At 59.1% G+C, this 22,514-nt stretch overlaps 2 protein-coding genes across 4 annotated transcripts; one reads left to right on the forward strand and one right to left on the reverse strand.

The window, feature by feature from the left end:
• The first annotated feature begins 1,948 nt into the window (after positions 1–1,948).
• On the forward strand, positions 1,949–11,837 carry CDK10 (cyclin dependent kinase 10). 2 transcript variants are annotated; one of them, XM_054455456.2, is made up of 13 exons: positions 1,949–2,085; positions 4,555–4,627; positions 5,850–5,921; positions 6,736–6,838; positions 7,097–7,178; positions 7,509–7,576; positions 8,341–8,393; positions 8,480–8,549; positions 9,257–9,316; positions 9,698–9,821; positions 10,349–10,488; positions 10,718–10,770; positions 11,078–11,837. In XM_054455456.2, the coding sequence occupies exons 1-13, from the start codon at positions 1,999–2,001 to the stop codon at positions 11,173–11,175; spliced, it is 1,083 nt and encodes a 360-aa protein (XP_054311431.1). In that variant the 5' UTR covers positions 1,949–1,998; the 3' UTR covers positions 11,176–11,837. The 2 variants fall into 2 exon arrangements, with proteins under 2 accessions (XP_054311431.1, XP_054311433.1); XM_054455458.2 differs by lacking the exons at positions 1,949–2,085; positions 4,555–4,627 and adding an exon at positions 4,751–4,819.
• Positions 11,838–11,839: 2 nt separating this feature from the next.
• On the reverse strand, positions 11,840–17,495 carry SPATA2L (spermatogenesis associated 2 like). 2 transcript variants are annotated; one of them, XM_054455454.2, is made up of 3 exons: positions 16,952–17,495; positions 16,392–16,695; positions 11,840–13,787 (listed from the first exon to the last, which is right to left on the reverse strand). In XM_054455454.2, the coding sequence occupies exons 2-3, from the start codon at positions 16,692–16,694 to the stop codon at positions 12,816–12,818; spliced, it is 1,275 nt and encodes a 424-aa protein (XP_054311429.1). In that variant the 5' UTR covers position 16,695; positions 16,952–17,495; the 3' UTR covers positions 11,840–12,815. The 2 variants fall into 2 exon arrangements, with proteins under 2 accessions (XP_054311429.1, XP_054311428.1); XM_054455453.2 differs by having other exon boundaries at positions 17,089–17,452.
• Between the last annotated feature and the right edge of the window lie 5,019 nt (positions 17,496–22,514).

Below are 22,514 nucleotides of genomic sequence, written 5' to 3' on the forward strand. Positions count from 1 at the left end.
TTTTCTACGTGCTGATCAAAACCAATCTGAATGGAGTCTAGGTCTGGCTGTGGGCTGTTGGGAACAGGCCCCCAAATCTGGCCATCAACTGGCCCCAAAACTGGCCATAAACAAAATTCTGCAGCACTGTGGCATGCTCGTGATGGCCATGACTCCCAGGCTGGAATGAGGGCAAGAAACACCTGGCCCACCCAGGGCGGAAAACCGCTTAAAGGAGTTCCTGAACCACAAATAATAGCATGAGCAATCTGTCACTCTGCTGCAGATAACCAGCCAGACCCATCCCTTTATTTTGGCCTAACCCTTTATTTCCCGTAAGAAATGCTTTTAGTTAATCTACAATCTATAGAAACAATGCTTATCACTGGTTTGCTGTCAGTAAATATGTGGGTAAATCTCTGTTTGAGGCTTTCAGCTTCGAGGGCTGTGAGACCCCTGATTTCCCACTCCACACCCTATATTTCTGTGTGTGTATCTTTAATTCCTCTAGTGCCACTGGGTTAGGGTCTCCACGACCGAGCTGATCTCGCAGTGGGCAGTGGTTTGGGCCCGACCGAGCTGGTCTCAGCAGTGGGCAGTGGTTTGGGCCCGACCGAGGTGGTCTCGGCAGTGGGCAGTGGTTTGGGCCCAACCGAGCTGGTCTTGCAGTGGTTTGGGCCCGACCGAGCTGGTCTCGCAGTGGGCAGTGGTTTGGGCCGAACCGAGCTGGTCTCGCAGTGGCTTGGGCCCGACCAAGCTGGTCTCGCAGTGGTTTGGGCCCTGTGTGCTCGACTGGATTTCAACAGTGAAGCCAGATTAGAGGACATGCTGGCTGCCCCGATCCTGGACCTGGACCAACAGCGCTTCCTAAACATTCCACGTCAACTTTTCTTCTTCCACCTTCCAGGGCTGGGCTGTGAAAGAGATTGGAGAGGCAGATGCCTGTGAGAGCAGCTTCTACCAGCCTTGGAAGTCAGGTCTTCCATGAGTGAGGGGAGGTATCTACTTTGTCAAACCTTGTTAGGGAATGCAGACATAGCTGCCTCTTCCCGCCCAGAAGCTAAGCTTGAATGCCACCCCTCACAGAGCTTCTCTCCTGTCTTTCACTTGCTCCTGCTTATTTCTGTCACAGAACTTGACAGCATGGACATCAGCACTTGTTTCCTTCAGTCTCCCGGAGTCCCCATGTGCTGAACACAGAGGAGGCACCCAAATGCCTGCTGAAGCCACATCCCTGGACCAAGTGACCTGACCCTCACCTGGAGGACCTTCACCTCTCACCTGGTGGACCCTCTCACCTGGAAGACTCTCTCACCTGGAGGACCGCCCCACCTGAAGGACTCCCAACTGGAGGACCCTTTTACCTGGGGGACCCCCTCATCTGGAGGACCCTATCACCTGGAGGACCCTCTTACCTGGGGGACCCCCTCTCCTGGAGGACCCTCTCACCTGGAGGACCCTCTCAACTGGAGGATCCTCTTACCTGGAGGGCCCCTCACCTGGGGACCCCTCCCCCCCACCTAGAGGATCCTCTCACCTGGAGGACCCCTCACCTGGGGAACCCCCCCCCCCACCTAGAGGATCCTCTCACCTGGGGGACCCCCCACCTAGAGGATCCTCTTACCTGGAGGACCCCCCACGTGGGAGACCCCCCCCACCTAGAGGATCTTCTCACCTGGAGGACCTCCTCACATGAAGGACCTCCTCACATGAAGGACTCTGGAGGACCTTCTTACCTGGGGGACCCCCTCTCACCTGGAAGAGCTTCACCTGGATAATCGCCGTGGCCTCCCACTACAGCGCAGCCGGGTCGGGTGCCCGGGCTTCACCCTAAAATAAGGCCCGAACTGCAGCAGTCGGAGCCGGTCCCTGGAGCCGAGCGCCTAGGGCGGACCCGCGGGAGCGTCTCTTGGTAACCGTTGCTAAGGAGAGGAAGCCCAGGGAGGGGCTTTCGCGCCTGCGCCGCGGGGCCGTCCGCGTCTGCGCCTGCGCGCAAGAGAGGCGGGGCCCGCGCTCGGCATGGCGGAGCCGGATCTAGAGTCCGAGCAGATCCGTCTGAAGTGTATTCGTAAGGAGGGCTTCTTCACGGTGCCTCCGGAACACAGGGTGCGCAGGGTGCCACCCGGGCAGCTCTGCCCGCCTCTCTAGCGGCACTGCTCGGCTCGGTGTGGGGAGCCTCGTGTCGCGCTGCCGCTCCGAGGCTTCTGTCACGGGCGGGCACGACAGTCCCAGAGTTCCCCGCGGCGGGGGCGGGAGCCGGGGCGCGGCGGGCTCGGGACCCCGACAGCCGGTCCCCGGAGATCTGGGGGGCCGGGGCGGGCTCAGGGATGCCTCGCGCCCGCGGAGAGACGGGCCCGCGACGTGGGAAGAGCAGGCTCCGGGCTCCAGCTCGGGCGCTGCTGAGTTCACCGCCCGGGCTGGGCTTTGCAGGCTGAGCCGCGAGCCACTTGTTTCTGGGGAAAATTTACTCGCGCGACGAGTTGGAGCTTGAAGGCTCCCGCTGGGCTTGGGCTGCATCGAGCGGGGTCCAGCGCTGCCTGGCGGCTTCACGCGAGCCCTGGGCGCGGCCCTTGCCGAGGTGCCGGTGCCTTCCTCTGCAGAGACCAGGAGGGAGCTTCGGGGCGTTGGGCGATGTTGCCCAGGTGCACGGCAGGTGGGGGCGGAGAGGCCTGAACTTTGGCCGCTGGTGTGTGTTTTAACTGCTGGCTGCTGCTCTGGGAGACCAAGCCACGTGTTCAGTAAGAATCATTAACAGATCGTGGCTGGATGACAACAGGAGCCACACTTTGCTCATCCAGACGTGCAGCAGGCGCTCACCGCGTTGAGAGCCGTGTGCTGGACTCTGGGGTGAAGTAGTGAGTTGGCCTTTCCTTTTTTTCGTCTTTTTGAGACAGGGTCTCGCGCTCTCGCCCAGGCTAGAATGCAGTGGCGTGATCACGGCTCAGTGCATCGTCAGCCTCCTGGGCTCAAGTGATCTTCCCGCCTCGGCCTCCCAAGTGCTGGAATTACAGGCGTGAGCCACCGCGCCCAGCCTGGCCTGGCATTTCTTTGAGTTCAGGAAGTGTGACAAGGATTTGGACACCCAAAAATAAGAAGGGTGTCGAGAAGAGCACAAGCAGAGGATGTGAGAAAGGGGATTAAGGCGGGAAAGGGAGGTTGAGACTAGGCCATCAGTGAGTGCCAGGCCAGATGCTTCTGACTCGGTCCCCAGGTGTCAGGAACGAATCAGACTGAGGACAAATGCGGCCAGTGGCTCACACCTGTAATCTCAGCAATCCGGGAGGCTGAGGTGGGAGGATTGCTTGAGCCCAGGTTTGAGACTGAAGGTTAAGAGAAGGGAAGCCGGGAAGCCGAGAAATGGGGGCTGTGAGGTTTCAAACCTTGCTACGTGTGCTTTTTTTTTTTTTTTTTTTTTTTGAGATGGAGTCTCACTCTGTCACCCAGGCTGGAGTGCAGTGGCACATTCTCGGCTCACTGCAAGCTCCACCTCCCGGGTTCACACCATCCTCCTGCCTCAGCCTCCCAAGTAGCTGGGACTACAGGCACCTGCCACCACGCCCGGCTAATTTTTTCATATTTTTAGTAGAGACAGTGTTTCACCCGTTAGCCAGGGTGGTCTAGATCTCCTGACCTCGTGATCCACCCATCTCAGCCTGCTAAAGTGCTGGGATTACAGGCGTGAGCCACTGCGCCCGGCCTACATGTGCTTCTTAGATCCATGGAGAAGGATACAGACTCTACTAGTTCAGAGACCCCAAAATACAGGGCCTCAAGTAAGATGATGCCTTTTTTCACTCTCCCCTAATATTCTGGAGAGAAGCAGTTGGTTTGCACAGGTGGGTCAGGCATTCTGGTTCCGTTTTTTCTTCCCGTCACTGAGGTGAGGAGAGGTGAAAGCTTCCTTTCACCTGGAAGTCACACGGTCCCTTCAGCTCACATCCCAAGGCCAGATGCCACTGGGTAGCGTTTCATAACTTACAGGAGGTAGTGATACAGGGATGCTGGGACAGCAGCCTCTGCCACAGATGTATTTTTGTATGTGGGATTGAAAGGGAGTATGTAAGTGGCCGCCTCTGATATTTCTTTCAAAGCATTGGCCCAGTATCGTCACCACCTTTTCTCATCAGAAAAGCCCAAGAGGCCGAGCGCGGTGGCTCACGCTTGTAATCCCAGCACTTTGGGAGGCCAAGGCGGGCAGATCACTTGAGGTCAGGAGCTCAAGACCAGCCTGGCCAACATGGTGAAAACCCATCTCTACTAAAAATAGAAAATTAGCCGGTTGTGGTGGCACATGCCTGTAATCCCAGCTACTCAGGAGGCTGAGGCCGGAGAATCACTTGAACCCAGGAGGCGGAGGTTGCAGTGAACCGAGATCTTGCTACTGCACTCCAGCCTGGGCAACAGAGCGAGACTCAGTTTCAAAAAAAGGAAAAAAAAAAAGCCCAAACGTGTGGTTGCCTTTCTGTTTGGTGAGCAAGACGTGAGTGGGCTCCCTGTTACAAATTCCACTTGAAATTTCCTCAGTTGTTCCATCAGCTGCCAAATTTCCACACTGGCAACACCCTTCTCTTTCAGCTGGGACGATGCCGGAGTGTGAAGGAGTTTGAGAAGCTGAACCGCATTGGAGAGGGTACCTACGGCATTGTGTGTGAGTGGCCAAGGCCAGGACGTGTAGCCGCAGCTCGTGGCTGTGACAGTGTGGGACGAGATTGTCGAAGCAGCAGCCGCGTCGGGGCTGGAAGGGACTCAGACCCTGAGCTCTGAACCAGGGCAGAAACTTGTTCAGGAACTTCAATTCCTGATGTAGTTATCACAAACGTTATACCATTTCTGGATAAACGTAAGCATCCGGTTGCTAATGCCCATAATCCAAATGTGTCACTGCAGAGTAGAAAGAACTGTTAGAGAAATAAAATACAGAACTTTCCAGAAGCAGCAGGAGCTGGACACGGTGCTCATGTCTATAACCTCAGCAACTCTGGAGGAGTCACCTGAGCCCAAGTATTTTTTCTTTTCGTTTTTGAGATGGGTCTTGCTCTATTGCCCAGACTGGAGTGCAGTGGCATAATCATAGCTCACTGCAGCCTCGACCTCCTAGGCTCAAGTGATCCTCCCACCTCAGCCTCCTGAGTATCTGGGACCACAAGAGTGCATAAGCACACCCAGCTAATTTTTAAATTTTTGGTAGAGATGGGATCTCCCTGTGTTGCCCAGGCTGGTCTTGAACTTCTGGGCTCAAATGATCCTCCTGCCTCAGCCTCCCAAAGTACTGGGATTACAGGTGTGAGCCACTGCACCCGGCCAAGCCTAGGAGTTTGAGGCTGCAGTGAGCTGTGATCGCGCCACTGCACTCCAGGCTTGGCAACAGAGTGAGAACCTGTCTCAAAAAAACCAAAAACACCACACACAACTGAAGCTTATAACAGCTGTGAAATTGGCGTAGGTCATTCTGGAAGCTGCACACATTAGCACGATGTTTTGTAGAGCCATCTTCACACAAAATAAGGTTTGCTTTTTTCTGCATAGAGTACCTTATTTGCTTTTAGGACATTACAAGAGAGCACAAAGCAGTGATCTGCATGCTAAGGAGAACACGGAGAGCCTGGAGCCACAGAACTGAGTAGCTGGAGGCCAGGGTCCAGCACAGAGCAAAGTTGGGCATCCCCTGCCCAGTTCAAATGAGGAAACGCCCCAGGAAGCACGCGTCTCGGGCTAGGGGTGTTGCACAGAGTGGGGTCTGAGTGTCACTGGGCGTGAGGTTGTCAGAGGAAAGAACGGGGACCCCTGTGGCTCAGGGAGAGGCTCCCGTGCAGCGCTAGGGAGCCCACGAGGGGCATCGAGATGATATCACCAATGCGTTTCCATTCTAGATCGGGCCCGGGACACCCAGACAGATGAGATTGTCGCGCTGAAGAAGGTGCGGATGGACAAGGAGAAGGATGGTGAGCAGGAAAATGGGGTGTTGGGACCTCGCACTGGGAGGAGGCAGAAGGATGTGAGTTACCTGAAGTTTCCTCAGAGCGACTGCACGGTGGTTGTAGGGGGGCCAGCCTCTGGGAGGGTTCTGGTGTGGCCCAGCACGTCACCCCCAGGTCTACATGCAGCCTCAGCTGTCTGCCAGGAGGGCTCTGCGGTCTCCATCTCCTCCTACCTCCTGTCTGGTGAGGCCACCTCACTGCAGGCTCAACTCTGCCGTCCCCTCCACCCCCAGCACCTGCCATGCCCCAGATGGATGTCCACGGTGGTTAGAGAGGTGCCAATTCGTATTTGGTCAAGGAAGAGTTAACAGTGCTTATTGGGCCGGGGGCGGTGGCTCACGCCTGTAATCCCAGCACTTTGGGAGGCTGAGGCAGGGGATCACCTGAGGTAGGGGATCACCTGAGGTCGGGAGTTCGAGACCAGCCTGACCAACATGGAGAAACCCCATCTCTACTAAAAATACAAAATTAGCAGGGCGTGGTGGTGCGTGCCTGTAGTTCCAGCTACTAGGGAGGCTGAGGCAGGAGAATTGCTTGAACCCGGGAGGCAGAGGTTGCAGTGAGCCGAGATGGCGCCATTGCACTCCAGCCTGGGCAACGAGCGAAACTCCATCTCAAAAAAAAAAAAAAAATGCTTATTGGGGTCGCCCCGATTCTCCCTGAGGTGGGGACACTGCAGCACCTGGTATCAGGTGTTCGTGAAGCCCAAGAGTGGCCGGGGTTGGGGCTTCCCCGCTATCACTGGGGTGGGGCTCGCTGAGGCCGCCTCCCTCCCCAGGCATCCCCATCAGCAGCTTGCGGGAGATCACGCTGCTGCTCCGCCTGCGTCATCCAAACATCGTGGAGCTGAAGGAGGTGGTTGTGGGGAACCACCTGGAGAGGTACGGGGTCTCCTGGTCTGCATCGGGCCCTAGGGAGCATGTATCTTGGGCTAGAGGTGTTGCACAGAGCGAGGACTGAGTGTCACTGGGCATGAGGTTGTCAGAGAAGAGATGACCCCACCTCACCGCCTGGCTCAGCCTGTTGTCTGAGGGGAACACAGGTTGTCCTGTCCATGTCCCCTCCTGCAGCAGGGGAGGCTCCACTTTGACCCTTTAGGAGAAGGCCGGAGGGTGGCATGCATCTTCTGTTTATTCCAGCATCTTCCTGGTGATGGGTTACTGTGAGCAGGACCTGGCCAGCCTCCTGGAGAATATGCCAACACCCTTCTCAGAGGCCCAGGTGCGTGGCAGAGGGGCCTGGGGTGGGGGAATGGGCTTCATGGGCCCTTGTGGTGCACATTTATAACAAAACAGGGCACCTGGGGACTTGCAGAGCTGCTGCTGCCTCTGCCTCCACCTCACACTGTCTCAGCGAGCTTCAATGAGGTGGAATTCCTGTGGTGGGGGCATCTGCTGGGAGTAGGCAGCCCCGGGGCCGAGAGCCTTGTGAGGGCACTGGTTTCCTGGGCTGTTGGGACTGCTAGTCCTGCTGGCCAGTGTGGGTGTGGCAGGGTCCAGCCGGGCTTCCCTGCAGGCTCACCCTGACTGGTACCTCTGACCCTCTGCACAGGTCAAGTGCATTGTGCTGCAGGTGCTCCGGGGCCTCCAGTATCTGCACAGGAACTTCATTATCCACAGGTGGGTGACAGCTAGGCAGAGTTGGAAGCACAAATTCGGCTGAGGCCTGATTCTGCTGCCCCCGTGGAAAGTTACTAAAAGCTCAAGGGTTCCCAGCTGCAGCAGCCTGCCCGCTGCTCACACTCCATTTGTGTTTTTTTCTGAAATAGAGAAGGGGTCTCTCTGTGTTGCCCAGGCTGGTCTCAAACACTTGGGCTCAAGTGATCCACCCACCTTGGCCTCCCAAAGTGCTGGGATTACAGGTGAGAGCCACCACCCCCGGCCATGCACTCCCATTTTTAAAAGGCCCAAACATGAACAGCATGTACGAGTTAATGAAAAAAAAAACAAAGATACTAGGTCGGGCACGGTGGCTTACGCCTGTAATCCCAGCACTTTGGGAGGCCGAGGCGGGCGGATCATGAGGTCAGGAGATTGAGACCATCCTGGCTAACACGGTGAAACCCCATCTCTACTAAAAATACAAAAAATATATATATATATGAGCCGGGTGTGGTGGCGGCGCCTGTAGTCCCAGCTACTCGGGAGGCTGAGGCAGGAGAATGGCGTGAACCCGGGAGGCGGAGTTTGCAGTGAGCTGAGATCGCACCACTGCACTCCAGCCTGGGCGACACAGCGAGACTCCGTCTCAAAAAAAAAAAAAGATACTAAAAAGCCCAAACCTGAGGAAACGTGCAGGAAGTCTACAGGCATCAGTGCCGTGGGGGAGACCTCAGCCCCCCGTGGCCCTCTGGGAGCCACCTGCCACTGTGTTTCTATCGCAGGGACCTGAAGGTTTCCAACTTGCTCATGACTGACAAGGGTTGTGTGAAGACAGGTGGGTGCAACTTGGGCCAGGCCCTGTCCCTAGATGGCAGCTTGTCAGCCCTCACTTGGTGACACACGCTTCCCTTTCTGCTGCAGCGGATTTCGGCCTGGCCCGGGCCTATGGTGTCCCAGTAAAGCCAATGACCCCCAAGGTGGTCACTCTCTGGTAAGTCCTTCTGAAGCATGGTGGCCCCTGGGGACCAGGCCTGCCTGGTGGAGGTCTCCTTGGGGATGTCAGGCCGAAGCTGCAAGTGGCCTTGGGAATGTTAAGCTACAGAGTCTGTGCACGCTGAGAAAGGCTGGGTCTAGGACAGCCTCCAGGACACAGCAGGGCTGTGCCACAAAATGGTGAGAGCCGGGCTCAGTGGCGTCAAGGGCCTGCCTAGATGAGACACACCTCGCCTTCAGAGCTGGAAACACACCGTGGCCGTGAAACCATCTCTGGAGGGAAGGCTGCTTCGCAGACTGAAGGACGGGCAGCTTGCATGCTTTCCCTGGTTCTTCCTCCTGGATACTTTTAGCTGAACAGGGTCATGCTTAGCCAGGGCTGAACATGAGAGTTGGTCAGACCCAGGTCAGGACCCCAGTGTTGTGTACTCCCCATCTGAGAACGGGTTGGTAGTGGCTGGTGTGGCTGTGTGCTGAGGGTCCGTGGTCCCTGTGACTCTCAGGACACCGCTGCACGTGACAGCTCTCGCCCTCGGCAGCTGTTGCTGTGTGCGCCACCTGGATCTGCAGGGCCTGGGGCAGAGGGTGGTCCAAGTTGGGACAGGTTTCCAGGCCACCACAGGCTCTCAGGGAGGCTGTGTCCTGTGGAGGCCTGGGCTGGGGGAGAGGAGCCGGCTGTATTGAGGTGGGTGCTTCTGTGTGCAGGTACCGAGCCCCCGAACTGCTGTTGGGAACCACCACGCAGACCACCAGCATCGACATGTGGTGAGGAGATATGATTACCACTCCTGGGGCCTCAGGAAGGGCTGGGACAGGAGCTGGGTCACCTGGTTCCTGAGCTCAGCCTCAGGGGAGGGGCAGGAGTGCATTGGGGTCTTTGCCAGCCTCCCACTCCCAGGGAGGTGGGCCTGAGCCTGGGAACCCAGGAGGAGGTGTGAGAACTTAGCTTGCTGTTCTCAGGCCGGGAGCACAGAGGTCTGCAGGAGGCATGCCTGCCCCTGCCCTTGTCACCCCGGGAGGCCTGCGGGGCCCAGGAGGGGAGCCAGTGGTCCCTGCCTGTCCTTCACAGTGTCCCTGACCCAGCGTGCCTCACGCTGGCAGGGTCAGCAGAGGTCTGGCTGCAGTGAGGTCCGCTGTTCTCTGCAGGGCTGTAGGCTGCATCCTGGCTGAGCTGCTGGCGCACAGGCCCCTTCTCCCCGGCACTTCTGAGATCCACCAGATCGACTTGATCGTGCAGCTGCTAGGGACGCCCAGTGAGAACATCTGGCCGGTGGGCATCCTGGGCAGGCCCGCAGCCCCCGTCCGTGCCCACACCCTCTGCGCCCCGCAGCCCCCGTCCGTGCCCACACCCTCTGCGCCCCGCAGCCCCCGTCCGTGCCCACACCCTCTGCGCCCCGCAGCCCCCGTCCGTGCCCACACCCTCTGCGCCCCGCAGCCCCCGTCCGTGCCCACACCCTCTGCGCCCCGCAGCCCCCGTCCGTGCCCACACCCTCTGCGCCCCGCAGCCCCCGTCCGTGCCCACACCCTCTGCGCCCCGCAGCCCCCGTCCGTGCCCACACCCTCTGCGCCCCGCAGCCCCCGTCCGTGCCCACACCCTCTGCGCCCCGCAGCCCCCGTCCGTGCCCACACCCTCTGCGCCCCGCAGCCCCCGTCCGTGCCCACGCCCTCTGCGCCCCGCAGCCCCCGTCCGTGCCCACGCCCTCTGTGCCCCGCAGCCCCTGCCTGTGCCCATGCCCTCTGGCCCTCAGCCCCTGCCTGTGGCCACACCCTCTGTGCCTCAGCTCCTGCCTCCCGTAGGGCTTTTCCAAGCTGCCGCTGGTCGGCCAGTACAGCCTCCGGAAGCAGCCCTACAACAACCTGAAGCACAAGTTCCCGTGGCTGTCGGAGGCCGGGCTGCGCCTGCTGCACTTCCTGTTCATGTACGACCCTAAGAAAAGGTGCTGATCTCTGCACGGGGGGCGGGGACCCCCACCACCCACACTGTCCAGACCGTTTCCCAGAGCTCAGCCTCACTGCGGTGGAGAGGCCCCTCCCCAGGCACAGCCGCTCGGAGTGGTTTCTGGCCACCAGGCTTCCTTTGAGAATTTGAATCACAGGCTGCTCAGCTGGGTGGGAGATGAGGCAGCTGGACTCACGAGTCGCACTAACGCAGGCTGCCTCCTCCAGGGCGACGGCCGGGGACTGCCTGGAGAGCTCCTACTTCAAGGAGAAGCCCCTACGTGAGTGTGCAGGGTTCCTGACTCGCTCTGCGGGGCGTGGCTGGGCCCCTACGTGACTGTGCAGGGTTCCTCAGACTCACTCTGCAGGGGCATGGCTGGGAGCCCGTTTTGCCCGAGGTGGGTGGTGGAGAAGTGGTCTGGTGCCCTCACTGATGGCACACCCTTTCTGGGGTAAGAGAACAGGGGCATGTGGAGGCACAGACAGCCCAGGGCCAGCTCCAGAGGCAGAGCTGGACTCAGACCTGGGCCTGCTCCTCCTATCTGGGGCCCTGCCCCACCCAGCACTGAGCCACCCTTTTCCCTGCAGCCTGTGAGCCGGAGCTCATGCCGACCTTTCCCCACCACCGCAACAAGCGGGCCGCCCCGGCCACCTCCGAGGGCCAGAGCAAGCGCTGTAAACCCTGACGGTGGGCCTGGCACACGCCTGTATTCCCACACCAGGTCTTCCGATCGGTGGTGTCTGTGAAGGGTGCTGCGAGCCAGGCTAACCAGGCGCCCAGGATCCAGCTCATCCCCTTGGCTGGGACCATCCTCCACTGACTTCCTCCCACTGTCTGCCCTGGACCCACTGATGCCCCCAGAAAAAGGCCGGGTGATGCCAGGGGGCTCCCAGCCCGTGCACCCTGGAAGGGCAGGCCTGGAGGCTCCATCCGTGGCCGCAGGGGTCTCATGTGGTCCTCCTCGCTATGTTGGAAATGTGCAACCACTGCTTCTTGGGAGGAGTGGCGGGTGCAGTCCCCCTGCTGTCCTTGAGTTGTGGTGGACGCTGGCCTGGGATGAGCGGGCCCAGAAGACCTTCGTATCCCTTCTCAGTCGCCCGGGGCTGTCCCTTGCATGGGTCGGCTGTGGGGACCCCAGGTGGGCCTGGCAGGACTCCAGATGAGGACAAGAGGAACAAGGTATGGGGTGGGAGCCACAATTGAGGATACCCCGAGACTACCAGGAGAGCCCTGGGCTGGAGGCTGAGCTGCATCCCTGCTCCCCACATGGAGGACCCAACAGGAGGCCGTGGCTCTGACGCTGAGCGAAGCTATAGGCTCTTGTTGGATAAAAGCTTTCTTAACAGACATGGTTTCACCAGTGTTTAATGTGCTCTGATGTTGACCGTCCCTCTGAGTGTTCTGGGGAGGAGGGGGGTGGGGCAGAGGGTCAGGAAAGCAGGCTCAGCTTCCAGGGTGAGGGAGTTGTGGGCCCAGAGGGGCTGTCACAGTGGATGCACCCTGCCCCCTCCCTCGCCAGACCCGAGGTTAGGGCAGAGCCACCTCCTCGCCAGCCTGTGGGCTGCACCCAAAGGAATGGAGGGCAGGGGCACCATTACCACTGGACCCACCAAGACCCATCCGCCTGGGTGGGCTGCCCACAGGCCCTTCCGCCCAGCAGTAGTGACGCTCAGGGCCTTCCCAGCTGTCAGCCAGTGCCCGTTCCTGCGGCTCTCGTGCACCTCTACATCTGGTTTGAGGTCAGGTCATTTCCTGTCTGTGGGCCCAGCTGCTGTGACACCCAAGGGGAGGGCCGGGGTCCCCAAAGCCAGGTCAGCTGTGCACCCGGCAGAGCCCCGCAGATTGGCCCCAGCAGAGCTTGGGGCGGGGGAGCTTGGTGTCACCCACAGGCCCTTGAGGACACTCGTGTGGAGAATCCCTGGGACACGTGGAGGACCCCCAAGTCCTGAGCCCCGTACTCCGTACTGCAGGGAGCGGGCCGGGAGCTACAGGCCTTGGGGCACAGGGGTCCTTCTCAGGGACAGGTTCAGGCACTGGCTGGAACAGGCTGGACCCCTCTACCCAGCACATGTGGGCTTGCGTCTGGGTTCCGAGGGTCGGGAAATGTGGAAAGGCTCCTTGCTGGCCGGCTTAGGCCTGCTGCCCTCAGAGCCTTCCATATACAGAGTCCCACCTCCAGCAGGGGTTGGCCTGGACTCTCCAACCCCCTGCTGTGCCCAGGACTCCCCCAGGGACAAGGCAACCAGAGGCCCAGACCCCTCCCCAGCAAAGAGAAGCACCACGGGAGCTGTCTCCCAAGAGCCCTTGACCTGGGGCCCAGCTGGCCTAGGGCCGGGCCCCGGGGCTGTTGTAGAGCAGAGTGTCCATCTGTGCACGCTGTAGCCACAAGCGCCGCTGGGCGTCGCCAAGCAGCACACGCAGCGAGTGGCCCGGACGGCAGGCGGGCAGGGCTGCACAGTGGGCAGCGTGCAGCTGGCGACAGGTGTCACAGCAGAGGGTGGGCAGGGCGCCAGGGGACAGGCAGCTGTGTGCCTGGTAGCCTGGGGGCTCAGAGACAGACCTATAGGCTGAGGCTGGTACCCCCTCTGCCCGAATACGCCTCGGGCTGGCCCCTGCAGAGCTTTCAGGGGTGGCCAGGTCCCCAGGCCTACTCAGCTCACGGCGCAGAGAGAGGAAGGAGAAGGCAGAGGGTTCGGGTTCCAGCCCCTCCTCCAAGGCCCCATACGGTGGGCTGCTGGCCTGCGGCAGCTCCTCAGCTGGGGGCTCCCAGGCCCGGCCCCCAGTGCCCCAGAGTTTGGCACTCTGCTCCCAGAGTGGCGACCTGTAGGCCAGCTCCGCTGACGGTGAGTCAGGGCCTGGTGACGGCTCCCCGTACAGGCTGGCGTCCTCCGACCCCTCGTCCTCCTGCAGGTCCCGGTATAGGTCCAGTGGGGCCCTGTAAGCAGCAGGGGAGCCTCGGGGGGGCAGGGGTGGCGGCTCCTCATCCTGGGCCAGTCGCTGCTGCAGCCAGGCCACACAGGAGGCCACGTCCCCACTGGCACGCCGTGCCTGCAGCAGCTCCTCAGCTGGCAGCACACTGGTGCCCAGCTGGGCCAGCACCTCGCCCAGGATCTCACACTCCAGCCGGAGGGCGAAGCAGCCCAGGGCCACCTGCACCAGCTGGCAGGCAGGGGGCAGGGCGGCCACCATGAGCCGATGGCTGTCCCTGCGCACGTAGCCCATCTTCTGGAAGCTCTTCAGGAGGAGGTCGTCTGAGAGCACACCCTTCAGCACGTGCACGTAGCCCCCGGAGAAGGTCTGCAAGGGAGCGGCCCGGTCAGTGGCTGCCCACCCTCCCCTAGGCCAGACCCTAGGGTACAGTGGGTCCGGGATCGGTTGGCTCAGGCCTTGGCGGCTTCTGATGCTCAGATCCAACCCCAGAGACTAGGCTTAGCCAGTCTGGGCCAGGCCCAAACATGATAATTTTTTTTTTTTTTTTTTTTTTTTTTTTAATACAGAGTCTCGCTCTGTCATCCAGGCTGGAGTGCAGTGGCTCCATCTCAGCTCACTGCAGCCTCTGCCTCCCAGGTTCAAGCAATTCTCCTGCCTCAGCCTCCCGAGTAGCTGGGATACAGGCACCCACCACCACACCTGGCTAATTTTCATATTTTTAGTAGAGACAGGGTTTCACCATGTTGGCCATGCTGGTCTCGAACTCCTGACCTCAAGTGATCCGCCCGCCTTGAGCTCCCAAAGTGCTGGGATTACAGGCATGAGCCACTGTACCCGGCCTAGAATTTTTTTTGAGACAGAATCTCGCTCTGTCTGGAGTGCAGTGGCGCGATCTCGGCTCACTACAACCTCCTCCTCCCAGGTTCAAGCGATCTTCCTGCCTCAGCCTCCCGAGTAGCTGAGATTACAGGTGCGCGCCACCACGCCCCACTAATTTTTGTATATTTAGTAGAGACCGAGTTTCACCATGTTGACCAGGAAGGTCTTGATCTCTTGACCTCATGATCCACCCACCTTGGCCTCCCAAAGTGCTGGGATTACAGGTGTGAGCCACCGCACCTGGCCGAATTTCTTAAATTTAATGGAAAAAACAACTAATACATTAACCTGGCTCACGAATCAGAACAAAATAAAGAGCCCCTGTACTGAGAAATTCCACTGTCTTCTGGGTCCCACCGCTCCCTTCACCCCTGGAGATGGCCTAATCTAATTAGTTTTGAATATACTTGCCCAGGTGTTTGTTTTGCAAACCCAAATACAGATTTTGTTTGCCCCTCGTATGAGGTAGCCCCCCCTTTTTTTTCACCTCTTTGTAAGGTCTCTAACCAAAGCTAGACAGGTAGCCTCTTAAACGTGTTGTTCTGAACTTTTTTTCCATTATAGTCTTGCAGATGAGGACGGAAGCTGTAACGTTCATTCCCCCTGCTGTGTAGTATTCCACCATGGGGGTGACACATCTGTTTTCAGCGCTCTCCAGAGGCTGTCCATGCACTGGGCTGACAGCCGTGGGACAGTAGAAGGGTGAGTGCTTTTTTTTTTTTTTTTTTGAGATGGAGTCTCACTCTGTCACCAGGCTGGAGTGCAGTGGTGCAATCTCAGCTCACTGCAACCTCCACCTCCCGGGTTCAAGTGATTCTCCTCCCTCAGCCTCCTGAGTAGCTGGGATTACAGGCGCGCATCACCACGCCCAGCGAATTTTTGTATTTTTTAATAGAGACGGGGTTTCACCATGTTGGTTAGGCTGGTGTCGAACTCCTAACCTCGTGATCTGCCCACCTAGGCCTCCCAAAGTGCTGGGATTACAGGCGTGAGCCACCGCGCCCGGCCAAGGGTGAGTGCTTTCTCGCCTACACTTAGGTGAAGAACTAAAGGAGCTCAGGACAATCACTGAGAGCGCCTCCTGACTCTCAAATTCCCTAACTGCGGGACTCCCAGCATCTAATGCCAGGACACGGCCCACGTGTGGAGCACCCAGTGCCTGCAGCACTGAGCTCGGGGCTTCGATTCATTCCTCTGGCCCCATGAACTGGACTGTTCCTGTGTCGCTGTCTCAGAGGAGGAAAGGGGCTGACAGAGATTAGCTAACTCGGCCAAGGCCTCGCGGCCAGGAGGCAGCAGAATTAGGTCCAAACCAGGGCTGCCCGGCACTGAAGCCGGTTATTTCCCCGCCCCGCCCCCCGGGAGGCCTCAAGGGCGGGTCTGTCCGTTCTCTCTCATGAATGAAAGTCCCGGCCCCTCCGACCAGCAGGTGTCCCCGGGGAGCCGCGCAGAGGCTGCCGCTGGCATGGCAACCGGCGGAGGCGTAGCTCGCCCACGTGCCCAATGACGTCATCGGCTTCCTACTCTTCCGAATTAGCTCAGAGCTCCCAGCGGCCCTGCCCCCTCCTGCCGCCAAGAGCTCACCTAGAGAGGCCAGGCCAGCCCTGGGCACAGCCTCCCGCCCCAGGCCGAGGAGTTCACTAGGTCTGAGCCCAGCCCTGAGACTTCACAGGGATGCACCCATCTGCAGTCCTCCCAGCCTCGGCGGCCTCCTCTGCAAATGGGATTGGCTCATATCCTGGAGGAATTAGGATGACCATGGGAACTCAAGTCCCTTCTGTGCCCCCGTCCTAAGATTTCCATGGCAACTGGGGCCGCGAGGCCTCTTAGGGAAGACACTGACGCAAACTCTCAGGGCAGGACCCCGTAGGCAGCACCCAAGCCTGCCCTCGCCCACCCCATGTTCTCAGCCCTAGGAGTGGGTGCCCCCACACGCCCACGACCCCTCAGCGCTCGGAGCCTTGAGAAGCCCACCGGGCACTGAGGACACTTGAAGCCCCTCTGTCCCGACAGGCGTGGTCCCCCATGGTCGACGGCCCGGCGACCCGCAGGCCAGGACGAGGGGCGCGCTCCTCCTGGCCTGGCGCCTACCTTGATGGTGGTGAACTCCTTCCTCCAGGGCAGCAGGTACAGGTGCACCGCGGCGAGCTCCAGCAGCTCGAAGGCGCGGGCCAGGCCGCGTAGCGCGGGCGCCAGGTCGGCGCGGCCCCACAGCCCGTCGGTAAGCAGCGCCAGCGCGTCGTCCTGCAGCGCCCCGTGCAGGTCGAAATCCTCCACCAGGATCTGCCAGAGCACCGCACGCAGCGAGGGGTCCCCGCACACGCCCGCGCGGCCCCGTCGCAGCTCGCGCTCCAGGCACAGGCGGTAGTCCTCGGACAGCGAGCTGCTGCCCATCCTGCGGCGGGCGGGGGTCGGGGGTTCAGGGATCTAAGGCCGCGCCCAGCCAGCCGCGCTCTCCCCGAGCCCCCACCCAGCGTCCCCAGGACCCGTCGAGCCTGGAGACCCCGCCCCCAGCGGCTGGGCGCCCCCGGTATATTCGGCACCCCGTACCCTGGAGACCTCGGGCCCATCAGCTGCCCGCCCACCCAGCGATCCAGGCCCCTCCAGCTGAGCGCCCCCGCACCTCCAGCCCTTCCCTCCAGCCTGGGTACCTCGGCCTTCCAGGGGCGCCCCCGGTTATCGACCGCACCCTTCTCTAGAGACGCGCTTCCGCCCGCTGAGCCCTCTCCCGACCAGAGCCCCGTCGCCCGGCAGATGGAGCTGCGAACCCCGCGGGTGACGGCGCTACCTGTCTGTCCCCAGCGGTCTCCGGCCGCCGCCGATCAGTTCGGGCCTCCCCGCGCGCCGCGCGCTTCCGCCGGGAGTCGGCTCCGCCCGGGGTCCGCGGCCGTGACGCTGGGGGCGGGGCTTGGCACAGGCCCCGCCTCCGAGTAGTTTAGGAGGGGCGGGGCCTAGTGAAAGGGGAGGAGGAGGTGTCCAGCCCGTCCCAGCACCTGCGCGAGGCACCCCGAGAGCCTCCTGTCACCGCGTCGCCCGTCTCCTCACGGGACCGGTATCGTTCACGACGCCCCTGGGCCGAGGGCTGCGGGCTCATGGCAGGCGCTCAGTGAACGTTGTGCCTGGGCCGCTCCTCCCCACGAGACAGGGACCCAGCCTCAGGCGCCCCGGCCGAGGGGAAGCAGGTGCGCGGGCTCGTCCCCTGTGGGGTGGGGCCACCGGCATTACCTGGCAGGGATTGGCTGGATCCTGGGAAGAGCCGTTCCTGTGGGGCGGGGCCACCTGCATTACCTGGCGGGGATTGGCCGGACCCGGGGGCGGGCCTCCCGTGTGGGGCGGGGCCATCCCCTTGCGGGAGGGGCCCGCGGCACAGAAGGTGGGCGCAGGGACAAGCCTTTCAGCCTCGTCTGAAACAGCAGCCTCAGGTGGATGGGGGGACCTCAGATTCTGTTTATGCTGGCTCCGCTTCCCGGCCTCCTGCACTTGCCGTCTGCAGCCCTTGAGAGCATCGTCTGGGTGGGTCTCTGAGGCAGGGCGAAGCCGCCCCCTCTCTAGGCTAAAAGCTGACCTGGGCCGCGGATCCATCCAGGCTAAATCTGGGCCACGACTTCCCAGAGACGTTTTCTTCGCTCGGGTTCCTCTGTTCTGTGCTAAAGCCACTTTCTCGCATTGCCCAGGCTCTGCTCCTTTACGTCTGTGTCCCTCACCTCTCCAGGCCACCAAAACCAAGGCCCAAGTTTGTTGAAACTTTTCCTGGGCCTGGGCGGCGAGGTCCCTGCTTTTTCTTAGAATTTTTACCTGGCAGTTCCCCGCTGGCATCTTAGAAATACTGTGATCACGGCCGGGCGCGGGGGCTCAGGCCTGTAATCCCAGCACTTTGAGAGGCCGAGGCGGGCGGATCACCTGAGGTCAGGAGTTCAAGACCAGCCTGGCCAACATGGTGAAACCCCGTCTCTATCAAAAATACAAAAATTAGCCGGGCGTGGTGGCACATGTCTGTAAGCCCAGCTACTTGGGAGGCTGAGGCAGGAGAATTACTTGAACCCGGGAGGCAGAGGTTGCGGTTGCAGTGAGCTAAGATCGTGCCACTGCACTCCAGCCTGGGCGACAGAGCGAGACTGTCTGGAAAAAAAATTGTGATGGAGTCGGTGGATGTCCCTGAGTTATCTAGGTGGCCACCTCTGGACAGGGAGCTCTTTTACTTACTGTTTACTGAACCCAGCCTTAGTGCGCAATGCTACCATGGGTCCACACCAGTCCTCAGGACAGCTAACTTCTTAAGCCTCATCTTTATTCTTCTTCTGATGCAGAGGACGGTGGAGGTAACTGTTCTGCCTTTGTCCTCACTGAATTTGGCGGCACCAGTCTGTACATCCAGCAGTGGGCCTAGCTCTCCTCCCATGGGCCTGGGTGGGTTTTTGCATCTGCCTCAACCCATGGAATAGAACTGATGTGGAATGGGCCGGACGCGATGGCTCACGCCTGTAATCCCAGCACTTTGGGAGGCCGAGGTGGGCGGATCGCGAGGTCAGGAGATCGAGACCATCCTGGCGAACACGGTGAAACCCTGTCTCTACTAAAAACACAAAAAAATTAGCTGGGCATGGTGGCGGGCGCCTGTAGTCCCAGCTACTCTGGAGGCTGAGGCAGGAGAATGGTGTGAACCCACGAGGCGGAGCTTGCAGTGAGCCAAGATCGCGCCACTGCACTCCAGCCTGGGCGACAGAGCGAGACTCCGTCTCAAAAAAAAAAAAAAAAAAAAAAAAAAAAAAAAAAAAAAACTGATGTGGAATGAATTCCAAGGCTAAATCATAAACATGCCATACCCCAGCCTTGTCTTCAGATCCTTGACCTCTGATATGGTTTGGCTCTGTGTCCACACCCAAAATCTCATCTTGAATTATAATCCCACAGGTCGGGGCAGGACCAGGTGGAAATAATTATGGGGGCAGCGTCCTCCATGCTGTTCTCGTGATAGTGAATTCCACGAGATCCGATAGTTTTATAAGGGGTTCTCCCCTTTGCTCGCGCTCATTCTTGCTCCTGTCGCCCTGTGAGGAGACGCCTTCTGCCATGATTGTAAGTTTCCTGAGGGCTTCCCCAGCCATGCGGAACTGTGAGTCAATTAAACCTCTTTTCTTTATAAATTATCCAGCCTCAGGCAGCTATTTACAGCAGCATGGGGACGGACTAACACACCCTCAGAACCCAGCCACTAGATTAGAAGGCCACGCGGCCCTGTGCGGAGGTTTTGGGCTGCAACTTCCACCTGCAATTCACATTCACCTGGAGCCTATTCTTGGGGCTTTTTTGGAAATAGTTTTTCCAGACAAAATCAAGATAAGATGAGTTTGTTCTGGGCCAGGCGTGGTGGCTCACACCTGTCATCCCAGCACTCTGGGAGGCTGAGGCAGGTGGATCACGAAGTCAGGAGATCGAGACCATCCTGGCTAACACGGTGAAAACCCGTCTCTACTAAAAATACAAAAAATTAGCCGGGCATGGTGGCGGGCGCCTGTAGTCCCAGCTACTTGGGAGGTTGAGGCAGGAGAGTGGCGTCAACCCGGGAGGCGGAGCTTGCAGTGAGCCGAGATCGAGCCACTGCACTCCAGCCTGGGTGACAGAGCAAGACTCCATCTCAAAAAAAAAAAAAAAAAAAAAAAAAGATGAGGTTGTTCTAGGTTGGCATGGGCCCTAAATCCAGTATGACTGCTGTCCTTATGAGAAGAGAGAAACTTAGAACTTAGATATGAACGCACAGGAGAGAAGACCACCTAAAGACAGAGGCAGAGTGGAACGAGGGAGCCATGAGCTAAGGTAACACAAGCTGTGTTAGAGCCACCAGAAGCTGGAGGCAAAAAGAATTCTACCCTAAAGCCTCCAGAGGGAGTCAGCCCTGCTGACAGCTTGATTTTGACTTCAGGCCTGCAAGATGGTGAGAGAGAACATTTCTGTTGTTGTAAGCCACCCATTTTGTGGTCGTTTCGGCAGCCCCTGGAGACCCATCCAGTCCTCACGTCGTTGTTCTGACAGCCCTGACTGAGGTCCCAGCCGACAGCTGGCACCAACCATAGACAGCAGATAGCTCTTCGGATGAATCCAACCCCTGGTCATTGGGTTACCACCTAGAAACAGCCTCCCGTGATGCTGAGGAGCCACCTGGCTGATTTTTGTATTTTTTGTATCTTCAGCAGAGACAGGGCGTCACTATGTTGGCCAGGCTGGTCTCAAACTCCTGACCTCAGGTGATCCACCTACCTCGGCCTCCTACAGTGCTGGGATTACAGGTGTGAGCCACTGCGCCCAGCCTAATTTTTAACTTTTTAGTAGAGAGGGGGGCCTTACTATGTTGCCCAGGCTGGTCTCAAACTCCTGGGCTCAAGTGATCCTCCCGCCTCAGCCTCCCGAAGTGCTGGGATTCCAGGTGTGAACCACCATGCCTGGCCTCATGTGTATTTAAGCCCATGAGTTGGGGTAGTTTGTTATGCAGCAGTAGCTACATGGGCTGTACACATTCACGGCTCCCTCCCTGCCCTCCCGGGACAGACACTCCGTGGGCTGTGTGGATTCTCCACCCTTCCCTGCCCTCCCGGGACGGACACTCCATTGCCTCCACTGCATATGCATATGCATCCTCTAAAACCGGCAGCAGCCTTGCCAGGTCAGAGGTTCCGTCTACACTTACCTGGACTCCAGGACTGCACCTGGTCCTCTGGAGCCACTGCCGTGTCCACCCCACAGTGTGCGTGAGCTCCCTCCCCCTCCTGTACTCAGCATCGTCCAGCTTCCTCATCTTCTCCGGTCCAACGGATATAAGGTTACATCTTGTTTACTTTTCATTTGATTTTTGTTATGATTTGGACACTGCTTATGCAGAATAGTTTTATTTTTATTTTTTTTTAGATGGAGTCTCACTCTGTGCTCAGGCTGGAGTATAATGGCGTGATCTCGGCTCACTGCAGGCTCCGCCTCTCAGGTTCAAACGATTCTCCTGCCTCAGGCTCCTGAGTAACTGGGACTACAGGAGTGCGCCACCATGCCAGGCTAATTTTTGTATTTTTAGTAGAGACGGGGTGTCGCCATGTTGGCCGGGCTGGTCTCGAACTCCTGACCTCAAAAGAGCCATCTGCCTCGGCTTCCCAAACCGCTGGGGTTACAAGCATGAGCCACCGTGCCCAGCCATTACTTTTTATTTTAATTTTTTGAGATGGAGTTTCTCCCTGTTGTCCAGTCTAGAGTGCAGTGGCGCGATCTCAGCTCACTGCAACCTCTGCCTCCCAGGTTCACGCCATTCTCCCACCTCAGCCTCCCGAGTAGCTGGGACTACCGGTGTGGGCCACCACGCCCGGCTAATTTTTTGTATTTTTAGTAGAGACGGGGTTTCACCCTGTTAGCCAGGATGGTCTTGATCTGCCCACCTTGACCGCCCAAAGTGCTGGGATTACAGGCGTGAGCCACCGCGCCTGGCCATTTGTAGGATTTCTAAAAGGAAGCTGCTATTATTCATTCCTGTCTTATGGGGGAGCTGCAGGCTCAGAGAGGGCAAAGTTGCACAGCAAACAGCAGCACTTGAACACGTCTGCCGGATCTCAGTGCCAGGGATACAGCTGAGCAAGGACGTTCCCGGCCCCCAGAGTGCTCAGACTGCAGGTGTGGCCCCTGATGCCAAGCCAGCAGGGGCTCCCACGCCAGGATTTGTTCAAGACACAGCTTCTATGAAGCGGGCTTTAAAATCCCATCTTCTAGACACCAACGCTGAGGCCGGAGCAACCCGAGCTCCAAGGCACCATGGCCAGCTGGGGTTCATATCGAGGGCTGGGGCAGATGCTCCAGCTCTGCCCCCACCCAGAGAGACACCTCTTCTGTCTCCCCACGGGGTCCTCGGAGGGGTAAACCAGCCACTGCTGAGGGTGCAAGCACAGAGCATCCCACTGAGGTCCACAGCTACTGCTTTTAAGACTGTTTCCCTGAGGACAGCGACACTGCCCCACAGCCAGCTCCTGGTAGCATCTAGGGTTGGGACCTCCCACCCCACCAGCCCTGCCACCTGCCTCCTCATGGCATCTCAAGCTACTGGGGATGCCTTTCTTGCAGAAGAGCCCTCCATCCTGATCTGCCCACAATGCCCTGGCAGATGCTGTCCACGCCCGGCAGCCTTCTGTGCACCTCAGAGCGTGTGTGTGTCGCCATGCACAGAACGATGATGATTCCTGAGAC

This window comes from Pongo pygmaeus, chromosome 18 (genome assembly GCF_028885625.2).
Source record: "Pongo pygmaeus isolate AG05252 chromosome 18, NHGRI_mPonPyg2-v2.0_pri, whole genome shotgun sequence".
NCBI lineage: Eukaryota > Metazoa > Chordata > Mammalia > Primates > Hominidae > Pongo > Pongo pygmaeus.